Genomic DNA, 23,161 nt, shown 5'->3' with positions numbered 1-23,161 from the left:
TCATTTGATGTCGCTGTAGCGTTTGGCAATTGTGTGGTAACTTTCCATGCTGACAAGCATTCTTACTGTAAAGTAACAATGCCTGGGCAGTCTTTAAGCATTAACGCTTTAATCCCTTTGCAACGTCAAATTTTTTGATGTTATATTGGACATGTGATCAGTTTGTTTATTTATTTATTTTTGTAATTTTATTTTTGTGGTTTAGTACAAAAACTGTAGTGGTAGTGTATTTCTCCTAGAGCCCTTTTGTGAGCTGCTATTTTCCTCTGTGAAAATGAGGCAATTTTTTTTTCCAACTACACAAGTGACGATAGTAGTGATCTGACAATAAACAAAAACTGTTTGTTGTAGCAATTTTTATGCATCTGGTACAGTGTACTATCACAAGATACCAGGTACATCTACAGATGGTAATATATATTCCCAAAAGCTTTGTAAAACCACTAAGTGGTTGGCAAGTATGCTTCCCGAGATTCACAAAAGACATAATTGTGTTTACTCGAATCTAAGCTGCACTTTTTTCCGGTTTTTGTAATCCAAAATACTGCCTGCGGCTTAGAATCAAGTGCAAAGTAAGCGGAAGTTCTGAAAAATGTTGGTAGGTGCCGCCACAACTAACTTCTGCCGTCGAATATATGTAGCACTACACAGGCGTGCTTTGCAGGCACAAAGATAAATACTGGCGCCAAAACCTATGCGTCAGTAAACAAACTAAAATAAAACAGGGGTGGGGGTGGAAGACGAGCTTTTTTCTCTGCCCCAAGGTTCAACCACTGCATTTCCATACTTTATCCAACGAAGTAAATACAAATTCCGTATTCTTCATCTCCGAATGTTGCAGCCTTTCAATGTACTATGAAAATCCGACTGGAAGACTGTTTGGGATGTTTGTCAATATGGCCAAGTCTATGTTCTGAATTTTTGTCCTACCTGTGACAAGAGATGGTTGTTAATAGCAACTTTTATGAATTGTGAATCACATCCAGTATTCTCTTCACCATAAGAATAATTCGAATGTAAACATTTTGCCATGTATTCCTACATGTTTCCTGCTATCTCATTTAAATCCTGTCTTCCTAATAAACTACGAAACTAGAGTGAGACGACAGCAAACGCGGAAGAATATATATATCATGTCATGTTTATATTCGTATTATTCCTATGCTGAATAGTGATACAGTCAGAAATGAAGCACGGCAACTGACTAGATTTTTAAACCTAAGATGGCTCTAATTTCTGTGCAGAATGTAATGCACTAAAGAGGCGTCTGCAAAAATTTTCAAACGGAGAAAATTTTTCGCTAAACTTTCGTTTGGAACATCTATCATATGCAGTCTATTATATGGTTCTTGTTGATCATTATCAAAGAAACCAGCAGTGTAAGTAACAACAAATAGCAGTCTCTTGCCATTGTTTCACTGATGAGATGATTCCTCTCTCTTTTTTTTTTTTTTTAATTGTAAGCGGCAGTAGCGAACGCAAAAGCAAGCCATCACGCGAGCGGCGACAGGCCGTAAACACGCATAATCAGAATGCGACAAACAATGCATGGCACAGTATGATAATGCGTTTTGAGCTTAGAGTGACGGAAACACCTATAACAAAGAGAACGGCACTTATCAGATCAAAGAAAAATAAGCAATCAATTCAAACCAGACGACGCACGTGAAAAAGGCTCTCTAGTATAAATATGGATGGAGAGCCTGACGCATAGCAATGACTACGTGGTAAAGCTTAACGGCTATGTTTACCACACGCACCAAACTACTGTAGCTGTATCGTCATTCATTCGACCTACATTGTCTCAGGTTGAAAGGGCTACTCTGAGATGAACAGGTTGCCACAGGAGAGTAATGCATGGACTTTAACTGTTAGTTGCCCTGAATGTGAGTCCAGTGAGCTCACCACTGTGCCACCTCGCTCGATATATTTTGAGAGAAGTTCCCGATTTAACCATTTCACAGGATGTGGGAAGTGTACTTCCCATCAACTGTATTTCTTTACTGTATTCCTGAGAACACATCATACGAGCTCTGTATGCACCTGGCACCTGATGTTAGTTTGCTGCACCAGCTGAACTTTCTGTCTGTTATGAAATGTAGCTTTTAATTGTCATTAAATGTCACTTGTTCCTTTCAGAAGCAGTTGCAAATATACGTGCCACCAAATAATGTTGTTTTGAAGGCCACTGGGAAGTATGCTTACTACCAAAGTAATTTTTCCGTGATACAAGGGGAATATACTTACCACAAAATTAATTTCTTTTTTGGACTGCAGAAAAGATACTTACCACCAACTGACCATACTTACCACTAATTTAGTTGTTTTACTATGCTCTTGGGAAAATGTTGTACCTCCTCTGGATGTGGTTGACCTTTTGTGATAATATGCTAAACAACTGGTGTCTGTTTGTCATGACATCAGTGCTGTTGTCACTTGTTACAACAGAACACATTGTTTCATTCTGCAATATATGCTATTGTGACTTGTCTCAGCTCGTTTCTTTAAGCAGTGTTAAATGAAGTTTCTAGGATTGTAAAATAGATAGTCAAATAAAAACAGAAAATTCCTTTTTTTCACATGTAGTAGTAACTCATAACAGCTTACTAAAGACAGTGGGAAGTATACTTACTACTATAGTTTTTTGTTCCTAAATCACAAAAATAAAATAATCAAAAATTAAATTTAGTTGAAACTTCTAAAATGATACCAAAACAATTAACTTTACAGGGCTGCTACAAAAAATGTGCCTACAAATGGGTTACAAACAAAGTATGCAAGCTGTGGGGGCAGTGTGAAACTTTTTTAAGCACTGTATTTGAAAAATATTATTCATTTTGTTCCACTTCTAGAATGTTAGGTTTTGTGGATTTTTGCCTGTACATTAATGGGTGTGGATGCGTTCAGTGGAGGCAAGTGTGTCGTGTATGATTTTTCTCAGTAAATATGTCCTACTGACGTTGCAGTATATCTCCAATGTTCTGGATGCATCAAATGAAGTTTAAAAGACAGCTAACTGCTGCTGCTGGTATGCCTCTTCATGTAAATGTCAGAGTTACTATTATTATTCAATACAAAAAGGAAGATTACCAGCTTAGCAATTTGCTGAAAATGAGTTCATTAAAGGGAATATTACAATTAACATCCTGTTAACGACAAATTAATTAGAGATGGGAAGCAGCCACAGATTGGAGAAGGAAATTAATACATTTCATACTGTGCTCGAGCACAGGCAATAAAAAACAGTGTGCAAACATGATGCGTGTACTTTTTGCCTCAGGGTCTCCTGCGAAGCTGAGGTGCTTGAGTAAGCTACATCACACTGCTTCGTTGTGTGCTTGTTGTCAAGCCAGTTTATGAAGTACACATCCCTCTTCATTTTTATATAACTTTGTTTTGAATGCACTGTACAAGAATATTGAATACCTTGAAAATTATCGAGTTCAGCCATTCATTCACATGTAATATTCCAACAGCTCCATCACTGATGAGAGCCTTCAGGGGTGTAAAACGAGTAAGTGAGAAGTGCCACTGAACTACTAACAACCATTTTCATCTACTACTAATCTGCTCACATTAATAATTATTCAAGGGGATCAGTTCTACATCATTTTATTTTTATAAATATACAGAGAAGCAACTACTTGAAAAAAGCCAATGCTCTGCTACTTAAACTGCTCTGCCACTATTTTGATTTAATACTTCATGCTAAATGGGCATTTAATTTTACACAGGACACTGTCATCTAAACTTATTCTGATAAATTCATATACTTCCTTCCTGTGCAATGTCCTTTATGCTGTCAATGCCACGTTGGGACCAGTACAGTAGTTTCTGTTCCGTGGAGAACCAACCGTACCTGCACATAGGCTATTATTATGATGGAATCACCACTTCAAAAGGCATTCCAAAGCTGCTGCCAGCTTCCCTCTGTGGAGTAAACCATCTACCATTCCTGTCTGCTCCTAGAGAATATGTTGCATGGCTAAATATGGTTTTCTGTTAGAAAGTGTTTGTGCGTTGTGTATCTGAGGTGGGACAGGTAGGTAAATTCACATATCCAGGTAAATTATTGGTGGACTGGCTAATAAAACATTTTTTACTTTAAATTTGAATGTTTGGGGATTTCCAGATTGCTCCTAATTTCGGCTGGGAGATGTTAAAAGGGTGTTGCACCTGAATATAAAACAGTTTTCTTAACCCTAAGCTCTTTACGGGTGTCAGTCCTAATGAGGAGGGGTACTCCTGGGCTGTGCACCTGAGTTTCTCCTGGGCCACCTGCAGCATCTGTACTTGTAACATGCCAAGGTCATTATACGAGTGGTCAATTGGCCATAAAGAGGTTTGGTTGGATATGTTTATGTTTAGTGTGCAATACTGCTTTCCCGTATTGCCAGTTGGTCAGCTAGATATTTGCAGCTGGCAATGCCATTTAGTTTTGCTGTAATGCAGGGATTCACCAGTGTTTATTTTGTCTGTGAGCTTGTGCTGTCCACAGGTGATTAATTGTCCCTAGATAGAAGTGTTTTTCAGCAGTTGTGTTTTCACCCGTGGTTGTGGTCGTAGTTTCCCAGGTTAAGAATGAAGTGATTGTCAGAGTGTCTCAAGTTCCTGTACAGTCGTGTGGTGAGTTTTTTGAATATCTGTGTGTGAGTCTCAAGGCAGTATTCTCTGTGAAGGTCGACAGTGTGTGTGGACTGTGGTGCACTTCGTTGTGTATCACCTGTAGGCGGCACAGGCGGTCAGAGCCACGTAACCCCAGACTGCAGCTGCATGTATCATCATGGGTCTAATCAGTATCATGTACACGGACCTCGATATCCTCCTATTCAGTGTGCTTTACCTGTTGAGCTTAGAGTAACACTGTTTGAGCCTTGCATTTGCTCAGTTGGCCTGTCACTGAAGTATTTGACTTTCACACTGAAACGTATTGGGCGTGTGTGTAGTGTTATTTGTCTGCAGTCTTAATGTGGGGTCCTACCCACTCATCTCATGTAGGGTGCCTAAAGGATGCTGCATTCTCAAAATGCTATACAACAATTCAAGCAAACAACATTAATAGTTTTTATTACAAATAAGAAGCTTGACAATGCTTGACCTGGAATTTACAATGGTGTCGCAAGCAATAGGCGACATGCAGTATAAATCCGAGTCCTTTGCTATATACAATGTTCGTGCAAGTTTCACACACAGCTTGTGGATCACTAGTAACTGTTATTGTAGCATTCTGCGCTAGGCCTGTCCGTATACTGTCCTAATCCTGTCCAAATACTGAGTGGCCGAGGCTGGCAGGGGTGGCACTTATATTCTCTTTGTCTAGGGGCCTGCTCCCATTGTGGTGTGGTCCTTGCCAGTGGGCTATTCGCTGACGGTGTGTTCACTGCCTTCTTTGCTCTTGCGATCTTAATTTTCATTCCAGTGCTTGTGGGTATGCCAGAACACTTAATGATTGTGCAGTTGTTATGGTTTGTCAGTGAACAGAACTGCTTCACACTTGTCAGCATTTGCTTTAACACACTGTCGTTCCAGCTAGGCAGTTTTGTTTGCAGTTGCGAATTATGCCTGATGGTTTCCAGTCTTGCACTAGGATGGTAGTGTCATCTGCGTAGATGGTTGCCATTGTGTTTTGTTCAGTTGGAAAGTCATTGACGTAGAGATTAAACAAGAGGGGCCCTTGGATGCTGCCTTGAGGTACTCCCACTTGTATACTGTGTTGTGTTGACTGTTTGCCCTGAATGTCGGTGTTGAAGCTTCTGTGAGTGAGATATGTGTGTGTAAGGTGTACGAGCTCGTCGGAGAGACTAGCAGTGCAGAGTTTGTGAATGAGACGATTGTTCCGTAAATGACTGAAGACCAGGAACAGTGCTCCTGTAGCTTTATGGTGTTGGGGGTGTGTGTAATATGTTCTACTACACGGAGGAGTTGTTGTGTTGTGGAGTGGTGATTGCTGAATCCAAATTGCTCCAGTCTCAGCGAGTCATTGGTGTTGCAGTGCATAGTAAGATGTTTGAGAATCATCTTCTCAACAATCTTATTCAGGGAGCTCAGCAGGCTGATGGCTCCATAATTTTGTGGTAGGGAGTGGTATTTCCCTGGCTTCCTGAACATCAGGACAGGGAAGTGTTGATGTTGTAGAATGGTATTCGTCATATGTGCGAGATGCTCTATAGCTTTATTCGTGAACTCCTGGGTGACATGGTTTTGAAAGTGATTGGGACCAGGAGCTTTTCTAATTGTTTTGTGCTTAATAACCTGTGTAATTTCATGTGTAGCAGTATGTATTGTTACATTGCACTTGGGCTGGGTTACAGGCCATGTAACCTCCTGGTCCATTTCAAGTAGCAGTGCTGGATTGGAAGGAGCCAGATTCAGTGTGAATGATGTTGCTAGTGTTCTGGTCATCAGCTCATGCTTCCCCTCCATGGAGTATGCTGGTCTGTAAGGTATTTGTAAACTTGGTGTGTAGTATTTCTTCTTGGTGGAGTGGACAGCTATTTGCCACACTCCAGGTCATGTGGTGTGCAGCCCTGCGAGTGTATTGTCCCAGTTTGTGGTTTTAAAAGTTTTAATTTAGCCTGTATGATCCCCTGGAGCCTGCTAATATGCTGTTTGTACATCCAGTATCTCCCGAGATGATCTCTCATTGACATTGGCAACTGTATTTCTGGGAGCAGGGCCATTGAGCATTCTTGTGGTATAAGTACTGTAATGGTACCTGCTATTGCATCCTGAACTGCGGTGGTAAGGGCTTTGACAGCTTCAACAAGTTTCCTGCTTTGTGTAATTTTGGGAATTTGTGGGATACGACTTTTCAAGCATTTCCTTGAACAATGCCCAATTCACACGCTTGTAGCTCAGTATCCTGTGAGATTCATCATACTGCTGTGTTTCTTGCGAGTAAAGTATTACAGGTGTTTGATGAGGCCAAATCGTGTATAATTTCAATGTTGATTGTGACTATAATGCCTATCACATCTAATGTCTATCACATTTAGTCTCTGTTCCCTGTTTTAAGTGTCACCTCAGCTGGCACTAGTGTAATGTAGTTTGGGCGCAGTGCATGTTCGCATAGTTTTCTTGCTATTCGTGTTTGATCTTTGTTAGTTCCAAGCAGAGTGTTTAGCATTAAGATCACCAGTGGATATTAGTCACTATGCTATGTTGAGTATTGTGCTGATATCGCTTGTTATGATATTACCAGATCAATTGTATATCGATATCAATGTAGTGTTCACTCAGTTGACTTGACCCTAACAGCTTCTAGTCTTTCAGGTTCAGGGATCTTAATATTTGTGTATTCTTTGTCTCAATATATGAAGATTGCTGTTCCACCCACAGTTGTGCCTTCAGGTGGTCAGTACAGTAGATGTAATATCTTGAGAAGAGTAGTTGTTTGTGTGACTGGAGCTCAGCTTCGTTCATGAGAGCATTCCAGATTCCCTTCTCCTCCATAAATGCAGCTAGCTCTGCCCTTTTGTTGCCAATCCCATCTGCATTCCAGAATAGCATCTAGGTCAAAGTACTGTTGTTTGTGTTTTGTGGTGTATTATCTATGGAAGTGTGTGGGCAGTGTGGTGATAGCAGTTTGTATAGCAGCCATGCACTGGCTGTGTGTAGCCGTCATGAGTTTGTGCATGTGTTACGATGAAGAGCCTCAAGAGGATCTTAAGTCATGTGAGTGGGGTTTAGTGTCTCCACTATGCCTCTGATTGTGGTGAGAATGTTTGTTATGTCAGCCAAAGTGCTGGCGGTGGTGTTGGTGGCTGGTGGTCCTTATGTTGGTGTACTGGATGGGCTGGCTTGTGTGTTATTCATGGTTCGTATTTCATCTGGGGTCACCTGTGTTATTGCTGTGGTGAGGGGGGCAAGAGTGTGAGTTACGGTTACATTGTTCCTTTTAATGTGTTCCTATGTTTGACTGGTCTGTTGTTGGTGTATTTGTTGTGGTGTGATAGTGTCCCCTCTTTTGTTTTTTGGGTACCTCTGTTTTATTTCGTGTGTTTGTGGTTGCCCTAGTTTGGGTGTGTCTTCTGTGATATCACGAGTGTCACAATCTGGCCTAGACAGAGTTGACTTGGTGTTGTCTGGGACCGGCAGTGTTGTCATCAGTACAGGGGCAGTTTCTAGCATTGCAGGTGTGGGTTGTGGTTCTGTAGTTGTGGGAGTGTGCCGTGAGTTTGTGGAGCTCTGTGCATCCTCTGTTCATCCACTTCCACTGACAATGCCAGTAAAAGAGATTCCACACCTTACTGGTTGGGGGGTGGGGAATGTCTTGGAGCTGTTCTGGTTACCACTTGTCTGTCTTTGGCACTTTTGCACCTTAGAGCTTCTTTGTATGCTGCACACCATCTGTAGTTTGCACATGGACCCCTCCACATTTGGTACATTTGATAGTTGTGCCAAGTTTAAAGTGTCGTGCTACACGGTTACCAGTGCATTTGCGGCACCGTGTGCCAGATCACATCGGGTGCCGCATGGCCAAACTGCTGGCAGTGGTGGCACTGTTGGGGGACACACGGAAGTGTGTATATTTCTACTACGACCATGTGAAGCAGGAGCATCTGCATCAGAAAGTTGCAGGAGTAAGCTGTGTCATCGAACTCCACTAAATAGTTTGGCTGCAATCTGTGTGTCACGAATCCAAGAATTCATCTCATGCTCTCACAGTCCCAGCTGAGAGCTGTGATTATACCATGAAGAATGTCATTGAGGGTTGTGGTGTCAACTCCTTTCACGATGTACATTCGAGTTTTCCCCCCTTGGGTGTTATATTTATGATACTCAATTCCCCCAGCTTTGACGATTTTCAGGAGATTTGTGCAATCTGTTTTGTTGCATACATACAGTGATACATGGTCCCTTGTGAGTTTTGTGTTTGGTATATTGTGGGGAGTGACATTCTACAAATGTCTTGTTTAGCTCGCCGAGGCAAGTGTAATTGTGTATTATGACCAGTGGGAAGCCAGTCGGTGTAGTGTTCTGCGTAGCGGCTGGGGTAGTGTTGTGTAGTTGAGGTGCTGCAGAATTGTTTGTATGGTCCCTCATATTACCAATGCTCAGAACTGGTATTGGTAAAAGCACGCTGCATTTGCCGTGTGAGTCAGTAGGCTCAGTTGTTCGTGTATGTTGCTGCTGATTGCATTTTGGACCCACCAGCTTCGAAGGTCCATCTTTGTTCCACGGAGCTGTCACTTCCAGCTCGAGGACTACTGCGGTGATATTAAGGGCCTCTCTAGTATATTCACTGGTGGTGTGACTGGTGTTGGTGTTGCTGTTGCTGTTGCGTTGCTTCCACCCGTCAGTTGGACAATGAGCTCATGCTGTCTCCGAGCCATTGCTTCTTGATTTGTGGCAGCAAAGTCCAGATTTAGCTGGTTCATCACTTACTGATAGGTGGCAAAGCAAGACAGAAACGTCAAAGGGAACAGATGGCACTCCGGCCTCTTGTGCTGCAGTCTTGCTACGGGTCGTCGGGTGGGATCTGCTAGGTGGATCTGCGTCTCCCAGACATAAGGATACTTTTAAGGATAGAATGTGGATATGAGACAATTTTACTTTTTCGTCTGAAAAGACAATTTTGCTTTTTTAGTGTACATACAGAAGAGGGGAGTCCTTATGACTCACTTGTGCAAGATGCAATGCTCAGTGCAAGAGAGCACGGGTGGAAGACAGCAGCCTGTACTGGACAGTGTTGTCCAATGTGAACATGCCCCGGACACTGAAATACCCTATTAAAGAATGGGAGAGTCACACTGAGGAAGTTCCAACCACAGCTGCAGGAACTTTGAGCCAGAACTCATGGCCACCTAGCACTGTCAAGTGTGTAGCAGCGTGTGCTTGTAGGTGACACTCCAAAGAGTGTCCTGTGGCATCTACACCAGTTTTAGCGTATGTGTAACACAAATATCCTCTCGCAGCTACTGCAGGTACAGGGGAAAGGCAGCTGCTCAGCTGCGACTCACCCGTAGTACTGCCCGAGGTTTTCCTTGGTGGGAGGACTGGAACGAGGTGCACCAAGCCTTGTGATGCCCATTGAGGAACTGTTGGAGTGAGACGTAGTGACTCTGAGGTCAAGAAAGCTGGCAGTGACCAGAACAGGGTGTGCTGACTCCCACCCCTCCCCCTCCCACCATACTGCTTTCAGTGATGCCATTGCAGAGGATTACACTGTGGTTGGTCATCTGGTTTTTATGTGGGCCAGAACATGAAGCTTTCCTTTGCTTTTTTTTGCTAAATTGACTCATACTTCTGGACACAAACACCTATACAGAGCAAATGTATTGGCATCCAGGGTTGGGTTATTTGGGGGGGGGGGGGGGGAGTCACAGTTTGTTATTGTTTCCGCCCCCCCTCACCCAGCTTCCCTCAAAAATGCAACTCGCTAGCAACCTCGCTGTTAGCATACGACAGACATCTACAATTTTAATAACAATAATAAACACACAAAAATATATTAAATTATTCAATATAATAGTAACAATACAAATAGGTGGGTCAAAGAAGGAAGAAAACATAGAACAAACAAAAGAACTTCAGAAAGTGTACAAACTGACATGGACACACTGTAATAAAAGAAACATTTCAGTACAAGGCAAACACATGCGCTATAATACAGTTATAGTATCAGAAGCACTCTTCGCATCAGAAATGACCACAATCTGTGGACCAGGCACCACAAAGCAGAAAGAATACAATGCAAAATCCTCAGAAAATTTTTTGGAGCAGTGCACAGAGATGGCATATGGATGAAGAGATCAACCAGAGAATTATAAGAACACAGAGGCAGATTCAGTCACAATCAGAAAACACCGACTAACATTCTGTGGACACATACACACAATGAACAGCGACAGATTCACAAAGGGATGTAGGATGTAGTAAATGCCTTAATCAAAAAAACCAGTTGGTTTCAAGAGATAGAAGAATGCCAAAACGAGCAGGAATCAGAATGGAAATGATGAATGAAAGAGACAAATTCAGAATCAAAATTATGAACATAAAACTTGAAGTAAAGGGAAGGAAGAAAACAGAGAAAATATGTACATATCAAAGGAAACAGGAACACAGTCAAAGAATGAAAAGATTTTGGGAAGAGAAAAGGGAGGAGGAAAGAAGGAAAAAGCTGAACAACCATGTAACAACGAAGTTGAACTCTGTCAGATTGTGTGCTCACCATCATTATTTCAATAAACATTATGACTGAACAGAGGTCTGCAAACACATGTGAATGAGGGGAATACTGTTTCTATCAATGATTTCTAACTGTGTTCGGGAAGTCATTCTTTCTGTTGTTGTTGTATCGGATCTGTTGACAGCTGGTATGTTCAACCCAGTGGTGTGCAGCTTTACCCGGCTGGAATGTTGTCAATCAGACCAAAAGCATGTCCTTGTGGGCAGACCCTAGCACGAGCAACTGAAAAGTGTCCTTTATTAAATGTAGCTTGTCATTGCTGGAAGAACTTGGCATTTTTGACACACTTCTGTTTCCACGCTACCTCCTTCTCCAAAAGTTATGTGTGCATTTGGAAATTGGTGAAGTAAAAAATATAAAGACATCGTGTCATTCTGCCACATCTGTCTGTAGTGTGCATTTTGGGGTGCGTGTACGATACAAGGCATTTAGGTATGATGAGGTTACTTAGCCATTAATGCTCACAATGGCTGGCATAAAGGAAACATGACAAGTATTACATTAGAAAGCAACAGCGATAGCTTTCCGACCACATAAATTCTACTAGGCAGAGTCAGAAGCAGACACAGTGGCCTGTGCCAGATACGAGGGTTGGAAGTGGCTGAAATGTGAGTCGTGGGACAAAGAGAAAGAGAGAGAGAGAGAACACACAGACAGCACCATAAAGCATTCCCCATCTCTTTCTGCACAGAATGCACCACACTGCTGCCTTCTTAAGTGCACCCCAGTATAATATGTTGTTTGGGAAGTGGGTGGTAGTTATCACCATTGCCACGACCTCCCCTTATATCCACTCCTGCAAGATTGTGAAATCTACAGCCACTGAGGAGATTTATGTGAGATGTTCCTATCAACTTTGTGTAATATTCATATTGCACACTTCTGCAGACAAAACAGATTTTCGACCTTAGCTTAGGAAAGAAAATGATCATCACAGATCATTAAGGTTCAAAGAACTTGTCTTGAACACTGTAAGGGATCCGTGATCCCACAAACAAAGATGCTAGTATCTGACGCCCAGGTCGATAGCGGACAGGAGTAGATTGTCGAGCGCTGCAGTAGGCAGTGAGACTAGTGCTGAGTGTGCAGTAGTATGGTAGAGTGTCAAGTGAGAAGTAGAGCAGGAAAGACGGGCAAGAATGGTGGTCGAGTGAGTTGTAAATGGTAAAATTCACTGGAGTATGACGAGTGAGCACGTCCCCCTGATCGTCGTGGGGTTGACTCTCACTAATGCCGATTCGCAAGTGATAAGAAACAGAAAGTGACAAGTGCCGAATTACGTGTTTCACGTCAACTGTGTCGGCCAGCAACAACCATGGATTGCAGTGAGGATTGTTGTGAATGTTAACCATCAGCATTGCGTGTGACAAAGTACTGAAAATCAGCAATCAATAAAAAGAGATAACCACAATTAGACGTGTAAGGCAAAGGTAGCAACTGCCTCAGAATTTGTGTGTTAGTAGGAAATATATATCAGTTGTACATCACAACCTTTGTGATTCTTAACAATAGACAAACTTTCAATCATTAGCTATTCCATCCCAGAACAGCCGCATTCGGTTGAAATACTCCTGAAACCACACCAGAACAACCAATAGCCTTTCATCCATTAAGCACACGGTCATATATCATAATAATTAACTGTTTGGTGGCTTCGGTAAATTACCCAAAATCCAGTAAAGGAATTAATCGGGGGTGTTTCAACACGAATGCTTAAAAATTCTTTTGTAGTTAACCTATTTTCAGATTATGAAGAGTTGTTTGTTACAGCTTGTATTTTTGTTCCAGGTGGCCCTGAACTTGATGGTTGTAGTGATGTCGTGAAGACACAAAGTCGGAAGTTGTTAAACCTTCAGAAACAAGATTTTCAAAAGTACTTCTTCTCAGATACCAATATTTCGCCCCTGTTTGTGTCGGATACACAGATGTCTCAGTTGTTGTCACGTAATTTGAGTGTAGTGACTGAATCTAGAAAACAGTTTCTTTTGCTTCCCTGTGCCCCAAGCATTATGTGCAATGCAGGACTCCTAACAAAACAAAGACACAGAGCACAGCCCTTTGTCTTCTCTTGCCGTTTCTGCAGTTTGGGAGCACAGTCCGAAAGTCGGACTCATGTTGACCGGTCTGGCAGGGCGAAAATGGTCAACGTGGGTTCGAAGCTGGTGACAGAACGGACTGCTACAGCACGAGCAAAGGTTTTTGTGGGACCCGAACTGATGAAACTCATACGAGAAAATGGCCTGAAGGTACTTAGCGTTGCTCGCCTGGCGGGAATTGTGGGGTCCAAGCAGACGTCCAGCCTTATCCCTCTGTGTCATAACATATCTTTATCCTCTGTGGCTGTGGACATTGAACTGGACTCTGCTCTCAACTGTGTGATTATAACTGGCACGGCAAAGTGTAGAGGGCAGACGGGCATGAAGATGGAAGCTCTCACTGCTGTATCGGTGTCTGCCTTAACAGTGTACGATATGTGCAAAGCTGTGAGTCATGACATTGTGATATCTGAAATAATGCTTCTGGCCAAAAGTGGGGGAACTAGAGGAGACTTCCACCGGACATGAGCATCTGTGTGGGGCAGTGAAATAACTTAAGTATACCAGGTGTGATGTAGGCAAATTTCAAAGTCTGTTCATAGTTATCATAAATTATATACACATCGAATTGGCCTGAATATAAGTTGCACCTTTAATTTCGAAAAAGAGAGAAACTTAATTAAAAATAATTTGTCAAGTTGCCCATTTACAAAAGCTTTTCAAAATGTGATTTACCCTTAACCAGTTTTTTTGTAGTACACTATAGATAAATTACACACAAAAACAAAGCTTTCAGTTGCAGTTTTCATGTAAGACACTCTTAACTTCACTAACATTCATTGTTTTGTCACTGTCAGTATTTTTGTCACTCTCCTCCCAAAGTACAGTGGCATCGCTACAATCCCGGGCATTGCATGTGCAGCATTTCTTGAACCGTACCTTTAAAAAGCACATCTGTTAGATGAATAACTGTGAGTTTGAAATTTGCAACGTAACTGTACCGAATTCCAAAATTTTCTCTCAATGTTGTGCTTCATTGGTGAAGAATAAATTATATTCTTTAGTTAGAGAAAAACTGTGCCTGTTCCATTGTCTAAAATAGTGAAACTGTGAGAATGGGAATACAGAGGGGTCCAGAAAAATGTAGACTCTCTTTGATAGTCAATATTGATGGAACAAAATGGCATAGTGTCAAAATTCTTGCATGGGAGGAAGATCATTTTGTGTGTTCAAAGTGACACCTGTTAGCAGCCAAGCAACATCAATGTTGCTGAATTGTTGACTGAAGTACAGCTGTCAATGTTGCCAGTGTGGTAGCTGCACAGGATGTCTTGATGGTTTCTCATATCTCATTCAGTGTAGCTGGGTTCTGTTGGTAAACTTTGTTTGTCAAGGTCCCCCATTGGTAGAAGTCGAGAATTGTAAGGTGGGCACTTGATAGTTCCTCTTCGTTTTATCTGTCGTCCAGGTATATTTTCATCTAAGTAGAATCTGATATCTCTGTGGTGGTGAGGCGGAGTACAGTCTTGTAGGTAAAAATCTTTTGTTTCCAAACACCACTTGGATGGCTAATAAAATCAATGTTTGCAGCATATGATACACCTCACCAGTTATGTACCTTCAAAGAAGAATGGGTCAGAGAAACAATACTATGACGGACCACACCACACATTAACACCATGTGAAGTAACATGTTTGTCCATGTGAACATGAGAATTTTCAGCAGCCCAGTACATGCAGCTATGACAGTTTACATTACCATTCAGGTTGAATTGTGCCTCATTAGGCCAGATAACCTTCCCTGCAAACCATTCATCTTCGTGAAGCATGCCTTCAGACCATCCTTCGATTCGAGTTGTCCTCATTCATAGTGTGAAACAATCTTGGAATGTACACTTTCCACTTTGCAGTCTTCAGAATTTATCATGCACTTGATCAGCTTATCCCACTTCCCCATACACAATGCTTCATAGATTTTTGGGATGATCTAGAAAAATGTTGCAATACAGCAGTGCTGGAACCTGGAGGTTGATGTTGTTGTTCAGAGGACCTTTCCTTCTGCACATTTTAAACAGCATTGTCGGCTTAAAATTTATACCAAATACAATAAATTGTTGTTTCAGTACAGCCTTGCATTGCTCAAACAATAGTTGTACTTCATTCAGTGCTGCATTGTCATCTGCTGGAAACCCACACGACAAGATCTGTTGGGAAAACAGTGGTTTATGCTACCACTCAAAATTGCAGCCATATAACACTTTGTTCCAAAGGTAATAACTATCAGAGAATGTCTACATTTTTCTGGATCCCTCCCTTGCATTGCTCAAACAATAGTTGTACTTCATTCAGTGCTGCATTGTCATCTGCTGGAAACCCACACGACAAGATCTGTTGGGAAAACAGTGGTTTATGCTACCACTCAAAATTGCAGCCATATAACACTTTGTTCCAAAGGTAATAACTATCAGAGAATGTCTACATTTTTCTGGATCCCTCTGTAGTCACTACCTAAATGGGATAGCAACAAAGAGAATGTTTGCATTGCTACCTCATACACAACAATTGATTTACAAACTGTAGTGATATTTTTGTTTCATTTCAAACTTAAGAAAAAGCACTACAGTTGAGGTTTCTATGATTCATAAAAGTCCCAGTTTTTATGGGAGATTTTTTGTAGAAATGGTGTATCTTATATTCAGGCCAGTATGGTACCCGTTTCCATCCTGTTTTAAGTCTTAATTCAAAATATTTCTCTTTCTTTTTCCAATACCTGATCAGTTTGAGAGAGATATTTAAAACAAAAAATAAGCACTAGCAAGTACGTTAATTTGCTACTGTTAAAACTTTTTCTCGTGCATGTTCTCTACAATTTTGATATGACACCACCTGCACTCTTATCTTGTTGCCAGTAAAAAGTGAGTAAGTAGGTCATTAAACTCTCTCTCTCTCTCTGTGCCCTCCCCCAGCTGTGTGGTAGTGTCCTCTGTGTTGCTCTATTGTTTCAATTTTTGATGGTCCCGTGCTGTGAAAAGTTGAGGTGAAGTGTTCATTCTTAAATAAATAGTGTGTATCAGCTCTTTTCTCCTAGGATCAGGTTGTCATTGCTGTGTTCATTGATGTAAAATGACACTTTTTTAACAGTTCCTAAAAGGTGCACCACTTCATTGACACTTTTGCTCAGGTGTAGAGCATATTGGCCAAACTAATTTACATGTTTCAGCTTTACACTGTATGGTATCCTCTTTTTTAAAGGCCTATTATCTTTCTTGTGTGTGACTAGTCCAGAGGTTGAAAATGTTTTATTTTGTAAGTTACCAATCCAGAACAGGTTTCTGTCAATTTAATTCTTCAGGTTTTTCCAGAAGTTTGCTGAAATTCCTGAGTTGTCCTTTGCACAGTCGGACATCATTGTCTTCCTCGCATATTTCGGTGACATTAGTTGTTGCTTTTACAAAGTGCTACTTGAGACTGACCGTCAGATGGAGCAGGTCTGTAATTTGTTCCCTCTGCCTTCGTGCTTCATCTGCAATCTGCTCTGACAGACATCATCCTCGGGTATCCGTGTTGCGTGATATTCCGAGTGTCATCTACACTCACGGGCACGATTCTTGTGTGTTATGTTTTCAGTCCAAGCTGGTTGGTAGAATTCTGTTTGCGGGCTGTCCCCGTTTGGGGACAAGGATCGGCAGGGCATGAAACCCTAATCTTTCATCTTTCAGTTAACTCAAATGTCGAGTGTCACTTTTTTCATGTACTGCGGTTACAAATATAAGAAAATACAAAATGAAAATTTCTCAACATAGTCATGTTTCTTTTCAGTATGTTTCTCAGATCAGTACACTGCAATGTAAATATTCCATTAAAAGAATATATTTTTGATTGTTTCTTCAGTCAAAGATGCATTGCCTTTTTGACTTAACAATCAATGTCAAATCATTGTCCCTCAAACAATCCTGCAGGGGTTTGACAACGTGAGACCATGGCTTTATGGAGGATCACCTAGAATTAGCTGCCGTCTTTTCTGACATGATTTTAAATCAATGCTATCATCACTGTTTCTTTTGCTTAGGGTTTTGAGTCTAGGAATGATGCAAACAATCAGCAGTTTATTTCTTTCTTACGTGATCTTGTTTTCTCCACCCTAGCCCCCTTTCTTCTTTCATTTGGTAGCCTCGAGCAAATTGAATATTCCTGCTTTTGTTTGTATTTATTAATCTGTTTGTGCCTCTAATTCTTAAAAGACTTCATTATGACGGTAATACTCTGAAGCAGCAAATTTGGGGAAAAAGAGCTGCATTCATTTATGCTGTTGTAAAATGGAGGAATTGGTTGTAGTTGGAAAAAAATCTGCCTTTTACAGCTGCTGATTTTTGTCATTTATTTTACATAGCCCACCCATGATCTACAATCAGGTCTTCCTTTTTATGTTGTATTTTTTATAAGAATGTTGAAACATAGATGATTGTTATGCATCTTTGCAGCACCTAAACTTGAATATTGTACTTAAAATGTTATTTGTTGTCTTTTTTAAATTAAATTGTTATGTTTAAGAAGTGAATTAAATAATTGTTACCTGTGACACAATTTTGTAGCAGCTAAACTTAGATGCTGGTCTTCAATATTTTAATTTTTATAGTTTGGGGTATGATTGTTGTAATTAGAAAATGAATGTGTGCTTTGTGCACTATGTTGTTACAGTAATTTGGAGTTTATTTTGTACATCATCTGGTGTAAATTATAAGAATTTAAGCAAAAACTTCTGTCTCTCAACAGCTTTCTTAATAACACTATTCCAGTAACTGGATATGCATATTGAAATATCTGTGTTGTATATTAGATTCTATGACCTGTACCGAGGCAATATTTTGCGGTTGCAAATTTTCTTGACTATTATTAAGTGTGTGTGTGTGTTGCTTATGCCCTACATACGAGTCCTCCAAGCTACTGATGATCTGACCAATGTACGACATGCCAAAATGCTACGGCTGCATGGGGAGATACAATTAAATCCCATCCCCCCCCCCCCCTCTCTCTCTCTCTCTCTCTCTCTCTCTCTCACTCTCTCTCTCTCTCTCTCTCAAAGATCAGCAGGTTCAGGAATCTAACACAGAAAGAATTTAATCACGGTTTCTTTTTCATCTCTATCATACAATGTAGTCCAATTTTTTGCTAATACAGAAATAACATTTTGTGATTTATGTAGTGTACTCTTCAAAAGATCTAATGATGTCCTCATTCCTTTCTTATAAACAAAACAAGAAGAAACTGACAATAATTGTCATTAAAATGAAACACAGAACAGTGTCTCCATAGCATCAATGAGCACATCCTTTCAGCACCTTTGACCCAGGCAGTGAACACAGCAGCGGTCAGTCTATGACTTGCAGCAGGTGAATCCCAGTCAGCTGCATTGCTCATACACCCCACATAAATAATAATAAACAAAATCTAACAATACACATAACCAAGGCTTGATTTGTGACAGTATACCGCTGATGACAAAAAAAATTAGACCCAAAGATTTTGAGATGTGGTACAATAGAACTTTTGCTCTAGTTGAAGCGGTAAGATACAAATGTTGTATTCACACTGTTAAAAAGCTCAGACAAGTGTTATAACTTTTTCAGAAGTCTAAATCAAACTATGGAAACTCTCGGTAGGAACTTAGAAATATAGGAAATGATAGAGTGCTACTTACCATAAATACATGTTAAGAAGTCTATTTTTTTTTCTTTTAACAAATCTAGCACTGCATATTACTGCCAAATTAGTCATTACCTATGATTGCCCCAGTGGCAGAAGTATGTATAATAATGTCAAAACGTTTGTGACACTACACACTAGGAGAAGCTCAAGTTTCAGATACACGTTGATTGCGTTCTGGATGATGCTATCTACATGTTCATCCACACTCTGCAAACCACTATGAAGAGTATGACAGAGGGTACATCTCACTGTACCAGATATTAAAGCTTGTTCATGTTTCCTTTCCTCCATCTTGTACTTCAACTTTTCTTCCTTAAACTTATCCTGTTTCTAACTACTCTGATTTGCTTTTGTGGTTAGTGTGAATTTAAACTCAGTTGCCATAAATATCTAATATCTTTTATTGAACAGTGAATGGATTATTTTATATTTCATTTAATGCTGTTCTGCTCTTTGTTACGGCACAAATGGTGTTCCCTACTTTTGTGCAATTTTCACACAACTTGAAAAAATGGTGAGATAAACAACTAGCTTCATTATTTATTTATGTTTTGAATGTACCACTAATGTTTTGAATGTAACCAAAAATGCTTGTTGTTGTAAAATATACTTTCAACTTGCCTCCTTCACTAGCTGGAAACCTTTTTAGTTTCTCATGTTACCCCTGATGTCTTCTTTTTGGTTGATTCATTTATGATAACATTTTACTGTCCTGAGTAGTACCTGTGTATAAATATAATTTTATTTTTATTTTTAGTGATGTGTGTTTTTATGTGCATATTCTTTCAGTCCTGTGTAATGTGAGTCTCTGTTTAATGGTATGGTTATGTTGTCTTCAGACTTAAAGAATTGATGTAGAAATTTATAGTTTTCAGCATGTGGTTCAACAGATCCTTATTGTGTTCCTAAATTGGAAAAGTCCTAAAAACAGAAACTAGAAAATAACTGTATAGAAATTTTGGACCACCATTGGTTAAATATTTTATTACCAACCCAAGAAATAAATTGGGAACAATGTGCAGCATCTTATTCAGTGTAAAAGAAAACTCAAATTTAGTTAAAAGTGGACCACTTGAGTTTGCTAAAGGCATAGAATCGTGTGTTTCTAGTGTTCTTAAATCCATTCAAAACCCTCGAAAAGAACAAAAAAGTAAGAGAATATAATATTGAACTTACAGGCCTAAGTCTGGAAACAACATTTTAATTGTGTGTATTTGGTTTTGTTTCTATGCTGTTGACATCCTGTACTGTTGATTTGAAATTATATGTGAGAGTTGATGTTTGGAAGCTAAATGCAGGAAAGAAGACCATGAAGTGAAATCCACCCTTCATGTTCTCAGTTGGCGGAGAATGTGGGCAAAGAACTGGAAATCTTTGAGGTACCAAATTGTCAAGGGCTGTGATATTGCCCTTTTAACGTCACTTAGAGTAGACATAGTTCTCTTAGTCCCAAGTGTAAGACAACATTTTTGGTACCTTACAATTTCAGTGGTTTCCATTTACAATTTCTGTTTACAGTGCTCATCATCAAATGTTTTGGTGTTGTTATTTGATTTCATATAAATAACATAGAGGTAGTTATTTTACATACTATTATGTTTCTGATAGCTTTTTCTCACAAAGCATACTTTAGGCTCGTATTTTATTGTAAAATATTGAAACTGACAGATATAAAGACTTGCATTTTCTGCATGTCTTCTGTCACCAGTTTCGCCTCTAATATTGACTGCAAAGCAGAAGTGATCGGCATAGAAAATGATGGAGTGAGGGTGGAGAGGGGGAGAGGTGGGGGGGGGGGGGGGGGGAGAAATGTAATATTGAAACTAAAATCAAGAAAGAGAGCAGTCAATTGAGGATACAATGAAACATTTGGGACCTCATTAACTGCAGGATCATTCTAGTAGAATAGAATTGTATAAAAGATTACTGCCAAAGAGAAGTGTTAGAACTTCAAGTTTAACACATATATTTAGGAACAACACAACAACACATATAAGTCACTGAGTAAGTTGACCTGTGTACAAGTCGGCATTCGATTCAACACTGAGTCTCAGTCTAGCGGCCGCTGCTCGGCTGGCCGCTTAGGTGGCGCAGCTGCTGCATGGCTGGCAGACAGCGCCGCACGTAGAGGACGCGTGTAATTGCGTGGCAGCACTTTGAATAATCGGCGAGTCACAACATTTTTCCCCCCTTTGAAATTGTTGCACTGGTCTTGATGGAGGTGTCCTGGAGATGGCTAATGTAAAGTCTCGAGGAGGAGGCTTCCCGTACGGACGGAAGTGTCCCCGATGATAACGGGTCGAGATGACAGGAGACGTGGGTGATGTGTCGGCATCCATTGAAGGAGGAGGCGAGTAGATGTACTCTGACAGAGGATGATAATCCGGTTCCTGCATGGGCACGTCTCCTGGTGGCGTCCGTTCTGGTGCTGGCATCGCGATGACGGTGAGAGGGCTGCGTTGTGAGTATTGAGAGATGCCAAGATCCCGGGCATCAGGTAGAGCCAAAAGTGGTGTGGCAGCATTCGGAACAGGCGTTGCTGGCACCCGAAGCCGAAGCTGGTCCGAATGACGCACTGCAACACCCGTGTCCATCTGGATTTCATACAGGCGTCTACCACGGTGTCGTAAGATGCGGCCCGGGCTCCTTTTTGGCCGCCTGCCATATCCGCGTACCCAGACGAGGTCGGCGGCGGTGAACCAGCCAAGGGAAGGCACCCGCGGCCATGAGGAGGGAGGCCGCAGAAGATGAAGTAGCGTGCGGGGCTGTCGCCATGTAAGAGCTCAGCCAGGCTGTGATCGCCCATGGGGGTGAAACGGTAAGACGCCAGGAACTGGAGAAGCGCATCATCATCAGCAGAAGAAGTCAGAAGTTTCCGCATCTGAGCCTTAAATGTGCGGACCAGCCGTTCAGCCTCACCGTTGGATTGTGGATGGAACGGCGGGGCCGTGACATGAGTAACGCCGTGACGAGCACAAAAATCTGCAAAGTCGGAAGAGGCAAATTGCGGACCATTATCAGCAACAAAAGTAGAGGGGAGGCCTTCCAAAGAAAAAATGCGGGTGAGAGCACTGGTGGTTGCCGCGGTGGTAGGTGACGTGCAATGGACAATGAAAGGAAAGTTAGAGTAGGCGTCAATTACAAGGAGCCAATAAGTACCTAAAAAAGGTCCCGCAAAGTCAGCATGAATGCGCTCCCAGGGCTTCTCAGGCGAAGGCCACGGTGACAAAGATGACTTCGGGGCAGCGGCCTGTGACGCACAAGGGCCGCAGGCAGCCACCATGTGTGCAATTTCAGAGTCAGCACCAGGCCAGTACACATGACGGTGCGCCAGAGATTTTGTGCGAGACACACCCCAGTGCCCCTGGTGAAGGAGGCGCAAGACCGCAACACGCAAAGATGCAGGTACCACTACACGCGGTGAAGCATTGTCAGTGGAGAGGAGGATAATACCATCCCTAGCCGTAAGGCGGTAGCGCAAAGTGTAGTAGTTCCGCAACGGATCAGAAGTCTTAGCGGATGGGCGATCTGGCCAACCCTCCTGAATACAGCGTAAAACCCGGGAGAGGGTAGGGTCAGAACCCGTAGCAGCTGCCAGCCTGTCCCCAGTGATGGGGAACCCGTCCACAACCCGCTGCTCGGCAACATCCAGGTGGAAACACAAAAGTTCGTCCCTATTGAATGCCTGATCAGGACCCATGGGAAGGCGAGACAAAGCATCAGCATTCGCATGTTGAGCCATTGGCCAGAAATGAATCTCATAATTGAAACGGGACAAGTAAAGAGCCCAACGCTGGAGGCGGTGTGCAGCCTTGTCGGGAAGTGACGTTGATGGATGGAACAAGGAAACAAGTGGTTTGTGATCCGTAACAAGATGAAATTTTGAGCCATAGAGAAAAACACCAAACTTATGAAGAGCATAAATAATGGCCAAAGCTTCTTTCTCAATTTGGGAATACCTTTGTTGGGCATCCGTGAGCGTTTTGGAGGCATAAGCGATGGGTTGTTCTGAACCGTCAGAAAAATGGTGTGCAAGGACTGCACCGACCCCGTATTGAGAGGCATCTGTGGCAAGAACAAGATGTTGGCCAGGTCGATAAGTAGCCAGGCATAGTCTTTAATTTCCGGAAAGCCGCGTCACATGACGCGGACCAGTGAAAAGGCACGTTTTTATGCAACAGGGGATGCAACGGCTGAGCCACCGACGCCACAGATGGTAAAAACTTGT

At 41.6% G+C, this 23,161-nt stretch overlaps 1 protein-coding gene across 1 annotated transcript in view; it reads left to right on the top strand.

The window, feature by feature from the left end:
* Nucleotides 1–13,329: 13,329 nt before the first annotated feature.
* LOC124556732 (molybdenum cofactor biosynthesis protein 1-like) overlaps nucleotides 13,330–23,161 on the top strand; it is a 137,382-nt gene continuing 127,550 nt past the window's right edge. The window contains exon 1 of the mRNA XM_047130731.1: nucleotides 13,330–13,437. Coding sequence (XP_046986687.1) covers nucleotides 13,330–13,437 — 108 coding nt within the window. The remainder of the gene's footprint in view (nucleotides 13,438–23,161) is intronic.

This window comes from Schistocerca americana, chromosome X, assembly GCF_021461395.2.
Source record: "Schistocerca americana isolate TAMUIC-IGC-003095 chromosome X, iqSchAmer2.1, whole genome shotgun sequence".
In the NCBI taxonomy this organism is placed as follows: Eukaryota; Metazoa; Arthropoda; class Insecta; order Orthoptera; family Acrididae; genus Schistocerca; species Schistocerca americana.
The sequence above is the reverse complement of the archived record's forward strand: the minus strand, read 5'-3'. Positions and strand labels throughout refer to the sequence as shown.